General features: G+C 42.2%; 1 protein-coding gene across 3 annotated transcripts in view; it reads left to right on the top strand.

The window, feature by feature from the left end:
• The first annotated feature begins 2,184 nt into the window (after window positions 1-2,184).
• MUSK (muscle associated receptor tyrosine kinase) overlaps window positions 2,185-6,000 on the top strand; it is a 54,630-nt gene continuing 50,814 nt past the window's right edge. For all 3 annotated transcript variants that reach the window (XM_054397420.1, XM_054397419.1, XM_054397418.1), the window contains exon 1: window positions 2,185-2,263. In XM_054397420.1, coding sequence (XP_054253395.1) covers window positions 2,185-2,263 — 79 coding nt within the window. The remainder of the gene's footprint in view (window positions 2,264-6,000) is intronic.

Here is a 6,000-nt window from a genome sequence, read left to right as displayed (position 1 = left end):
CCTTCCTGTAGGATTCCTTCAGGTATTGGAAGGCAGTTACAAGGTCTTCCCAGAGTTTTCTCTTTAAGCTGAACAACCCCAGTTGCCTCAGCCTATCCCCATATCTAGCTGGAGAACAAAATAATCCATCTGGTGGATATGTATTTTCTCTACTCCCATTTATAATGTAAATTTACATCCTTTCAATTTAAAACAGTGTAGCTCACTCTGATCCTTAATAAAAATCTATAAAGCAGAGGAAATGAGAGGTTAGGAGTAGGTTGGTAATCCTGAAAATGAAAATACATTGCTAACATTTAACAGCCATTCCTGTCAGTGTCATTTCTAAATACTGTAAAAGGGATGGATGACTTTTTGGACTTGTATAGGATGGTACAGACTCAAAGTCTTTGTAATACAGCCTGAACAGGAATCCAGAGATTCAGAGGTCTTTGCTCAAGTTCCTCCATGGAGACAGTGTTACCCTAAAAGACCAAGTTGCATATCTATGGAGCAGATTAATTGGATGTGATTGGACTTAAACAAAACAAAATAAATAATTGAAAGTTCAGCCATAAGTCAGGATTTCTCTGCTCTCTGGTAGGATTATGGTTGTTGTGTTGTTGTCGTGTTGTTCTGCTTTGTTGTAGCTGCTAGCTCTGGAAATCCTGGAAGATTTTTAACACATGTTGGTGACTGCTTCTGTCTTTATTTGTCTTCAGAGGAGCACTTGTTTAGGGATCTATACTCCTAATCATTACACGTCCCCAAAGTAACATTGCCATTATCACGCCATGTAAAACCTTTGGGATTCACACACATGCATAGCTCTGGCAAATATTACTCCCTTTGCTCCTCAGAACTATGTATGTTCATTCCACAAATGACTGTTAAGTGGTTGAAACTGAGAGGTTCAGCAAATAAATGAAATTCCAAAGATCTGAGTACCTTTTACTCTGATATGTTATGACTACACATTCCCTTTCCTATAGCCATGCCTTTTAGCACAGAGCTTACATTCTCTCCGCTGATGACATAAAGAAAAGTATCTGGAGTCATGTTCCTAAGGCATCATTGTCAACTAGATTCTCCCCACTGTGATGATTATTCTTTTTCTCTTCTGCTCACGCAGACATGGTCCCTACATCAGCTTTTCCACAGTGGTAAGACTGACTGCAAGTGCTCTTCATATAAATATTTACTCCAGAAAAACTGGGAGTGCAAATCACTTGACATTTTTGAAAAAGATGATGTCATGGAAATTGCTGTGCTAGGATGGGGCAAGACAAAGTCAGTCAGGAGTCTGCCTCAAGTCTGATGCTCCTCTAAAGCTTCCTAGAAAATAAGCTGATTTTCAGTCTTTCTCTTTAGGCAGAGACCCAGTAGGCAATGAGATATGTCTAAGAGATTACTAATGTCAGTATCCAATAATCAGATTTCCCTGAACCAATACCTCTACCTGCACCCAAATCCCCTATTCTGCTGCTCATGTTGAAATGAAATGCTCATTTTCTCACAGTGTAATAATGTCATTCTCACATGGATAATCACTTTTTTTAAGACTCTGTTCCAGGACAAGTCTCTACATTTTCAGAGTGCTACAGCAGGTCTCAAACAGTGACAACCTCATTGGCAAAAAGGCACTTTCAGCCCCCAATGCCAACCTCACCTCCTGCAGCAAATACATCTGTTAAGAAAATAAATGTTACCAGCAGCACAACAGGTGGCAGATTGCGGCAAATCATGAAAGGTTACAACAAGACAGAGGGAGAGTGTGTGCGTGAGAGAAAGGGGAGGAAAAAAATGCAAAAGAGGGGAACTAAGTTGAAGGAAAATCCAGTGGCAAACATTTTTTCCACTGCTGCACTTACATGGTACTGAACTAAAGTCAGTGGCATAGGATAGTGCCCTGGAAATGCATTTGCCCATTGTGTTCCTCTTTGTTTGCTTAGAAGGAATTCAGAAGGGATTTGCTTTCTCTTGTTTCACGAGCCCCACGCTTTCACACTGACCGAAGTGGATACGCACCAGCTGGCCACGTCCGTCAGCGCTGCCGGGTGGGAGAATTCCTGATTATACTTAGATCCCACAGACCCCACTCTGTCATTAGCACAGGAGCTCTCCTCGCGCACCGCCGTCCAAAATGCAGCCGTCCAGGAGCTCCGCACGCCTTGCCTGAAGGAGCTGGATGCCTCTGGATCAAACATGAATGATCTGCTGAATGTGCCCCTGGTGCACATCCTCACCCTGGCAGCCCTCAGCTTGGCTGAGACACTCCCAAAAGGTTTGCTTGGAGGGGCTCTTGCCCTGATCTGCTTCCACTGCTTGCTGGAGGAGATTTTGCAAAGAGGAAGGTGTCACTGGTAACAGTGGGGTGGGTGGTTCAGCAGCGTTACTGAAAAGGCCAAAAATGTGCTGCTTTTGGTGGTCACTTCACTGCTTTTAGAAGGGTAGCAGTGGAAATAATCTCATATTTGGGTCTGTGATTGAAGTTTTTTTGTCTAGAAGCGTACATAGCTGTAATGGGCAGAGGGGAACTTTGGGTTCAGCCTGCATGCAATGAACATTTCTCATGTCAAAGGAAGCTTACAGACCGTAATGGCTGGTAGCTCCCATCATTGCCAGGATTTGTGATGTTCTGCATGCCTGAGTATGCTTATAGACATCTATAGCTCAAAGAAGAAGTAAATGGCTATAATGTCTTTACACAGAAAATGTATATAAATACAAATATGCATGGGGTTTGTTGCATGTAACAAAAAATCCTTTTATACCTTCTTTCACTTTTGTGTGCACATATGAACAGAGACATATATATACATAGTTAGAGCCAATGGAAGAACTGAAAAAATATCTGTTTTAAAAAGCCTTTAACTTACAAATAGCAACAGTGGTCTCTGGGCATACCATCTGGTAACCTTATGGACAAAAGGTTTTTCTGCATGGTGATTGTCAGGAGCCATTTGAAGCATACCAGAAACATTGCAGCTTCAAGAAAACAAAGCAAAACCCCTCAAGGATGCCAGTATTGTTCTGTTAGGCCAACATTGTCACACTTGCAGGGCTGTGCTCTTACAATTGTTAGTCGGTTTGGCCTCAGTATGGGGAAGAAAAAAGTCTCTTCATTGTAAAAAGCTTTTGAAATAAAAATAGTGTTTTTTCTCTAAAGCATTAAAGGAATATGGTGAACTCTAAGCTTTTTGAAAGCTGAGGTAAAACAGGATTGGAGATACAGCAAAGAGGAAAGGGATTGTTTGGATTGATATTTTTTTTTATGGTGGCATAGTGCAATGAAGAGGTTCACGTCCTTCACTAAACCGTCACAGGTGGCTGAATTGCCTTGTTCTCCAGTAGAGGTTTTGCAGAATTAGGTGGAAACATGATTAGTAGTTTTTGACCAGAGGAATTGCAAGTATTTCCAGGTATCTACAACGCTGCAGGGAAGGTTGGCTTTGCTTTCTATTTGGTTTTGTCTGCCTGGTTTATCTTCTTTTGAAAGTGTGAATCCAAAACCAAAGCCAAACAATGTAGGAGATTCTGGTGGGCTGGGGATAGAAAGGGATTTGGCTTTCTAATGGGCCCCATGACTAGCCTTGGGGCATTTTGCTATCTAGGGAAACTATAGCTGGCCTTGGGACACTTTGCTATCTAGGGAAACTATAGCTGGCATCTGTAAAAATGGCGCCCATGTGGCTTTACAGATTATATGTTAATTGATTTTCAATGTTATTTAAAGCCACGGGGCTACCTTAAAAATACCAGAGCACCCCAATGGATGTGCAGGAAAAGGTCTGGGTCCATTGCTTTACGCCGATAGATAGGTCCATACGTTGCTCGGATTTTATTTTCCCATGTTAAAAGCTGGTAATGAGGGCATCACAGGTTTTGGTCATTTCCCTGAGAACACACAGACTGACACCAACACCAGAGCTTCCTCGGGTGGTTTTTAGAAGCAGGCACCACCTCAGCCATTTTGGGGCTGCCTTGCCACCTGACAACAAAATGGCGGCACACTCCACGGCTTGCTGTCCCCTGCTGACACATTGTGTGTCCTCCAGCCTCGTGTCCTTTGCCCCCACACAGTCACTCTAGGAGCACTGTCTTCACCTCCCTGGTGGCCTAGGACTCGGATTTTCTATCAGAAAGGCGAATAAGAGCGTATGAGAAAATGACACATTGATCTCACATTGCTCTTTGACGATGTGGAATTTGGGAGGTAGCTGTGAAAACAGTTCCCTTTCTGCCTTTACCATTTTCTGTGAGTATTGGGGTGGATTCTGCCCTAAGAGTTGCATGTTGGCTTTCAGGAGATGCTGGATCAAACTTGGCATAGGCAATATTGTTGAGGATAATTCTGTCGTCCACTGAATTACAGAAATATCACAAAAGTACTTAACTGTTGCTAGAGCATTTGTTTAATATATAAAAATGACATATATTAAAATTTTACTCAAAGAGTAAAATACTATAGTTATGCATACCAGCTCTAGGTACAAATCTAACTTTATTCATTGCAGGAACGACCATGGTTATCGTGACAAGACAGTTACAAAACTGATTGCTTTGAGTTTTGGTTACTGTAAAAATTTACATTTCTCAGGGTTGAAAAAGCATCCTTCCAGAAACTAAGACACACAGACAACAGCAATAAAAACATACTATATAAAATCAGATTATAAAACTCAATTTCAGCCCAGCATAATGCCATCAAAACCCATTAAACCCCGCCATGAAGTAGCAATATCCCCTTTGAAGTAGACAGGATAGCCATCAGAGGAGGTTTTTCTCCTAAGACAACCTTCAGTAGCAGGAAAATTTAGGCTTTATGAAAATCTTCCATTTGGTTTCACTTGCATGGGATTCCTCTGACTAGCTCTATGTACTGTAGTCCAAAATGACGCAATAAATAGAAGCCAGATACGATCTGGAGCAATGATCTTAAACTATGAATCTCACATATTCAGTTAATTATAATTTGTAGTGCTCCCTAAACTGTAGTTTTAAAATCTTTTTTTATGTAAGTGTAGACATTACTAACTATGAAACCTGAAGTCATATAATTTCAAAATAATATTAAGGCAGATTAATTATAATGACATATCAAAAACATTAGGACTTAAACATAAAACTGGAAGTGGATCTTTTCCTGCTCTAGCTTTATTCCAGCTAAACATCAATTATATTCTTATTTTTATTCCCATGTGAATTTAAAAAGCATTAAGTAAAGGTTTTCTATTGTTCTCAGTCAACTTGGAGCATTGTGTATTTTTTAGGAGGGAGGGGGCAAACGTAATGTAAGAGTATCATAGAATCATAGAATCAATAAGGTTGGAAAAGACCTCAGAGATCATCAAGTCCAACCTATCACCCAGCACCTCATGATTAACTAAACCATGGCTTCAAGTGCCACATCCAATCCTTTTTTGAACACCTCCAGGGAAGGCGACTCCACCACCTCCCTGGGCAGCACATTCCAATGGCAGATCACTCTTTCCATGAAGAATTTTCTCCTCACCTCGAGTCTCAACTTCCCCTGGCTCAGCTTGAGACTGTGTCCTCTTGTTCTGATGCTGGTTGCCTGGGAGAAGAGACCAACCCCCTCCTGGCTACAACCTCCTTTCAGGCAGTTGTAGACAGCAATGAGGTCACCCCTTAGCCTCCTCTTCTCCAGGCTAAACTCCCAGCCTCTCATAGGGCTTGTGTTCAAGGCCTCTCACCAGCCTCGTTGCCCTTCTCTGGACACATTCAGTATCTCAATGTCCTTCTTAAACTGAGGAGCCCAGAAATGGACACAGTACTCAAGATGTGGCCTAACCAGAGCTGAGTACAGGGGCAGAATGTCTTCGCTGCTCCTGCTGGCCACACTATTCTTGATGCAGGCCAGGATGCCATTGGCCTTCTTGGCCACCTGGGCACACCGCTGGCTCATGTTCAGGCGGCTGTCAATCAGTACCCTCAGGTCCCTTTCCACCTGGCTGCTCTCCAGCCACTCTGACCTCAGCCTGTAGCTCTGCATGGGGT

Source organism: Indicator indicator, chromosome Z (genome assembly GCF_027791375.1).
Source record: "Indicator indicator isolate 239-I01 chromosome Z, UM_Iind_1.1, whole genome shotgun sequence".
In the NCBI taxonomy this organism is placed as follows: domain Eukaryota; kingdom Metazoa; phylum Chordata; class Aves; order Piciformes; family Indicatoridae; genus Indicator; species Indicator indicator.
This window is presented reverse-complemented; position numbering and strand designations above follow the sequence as displayed.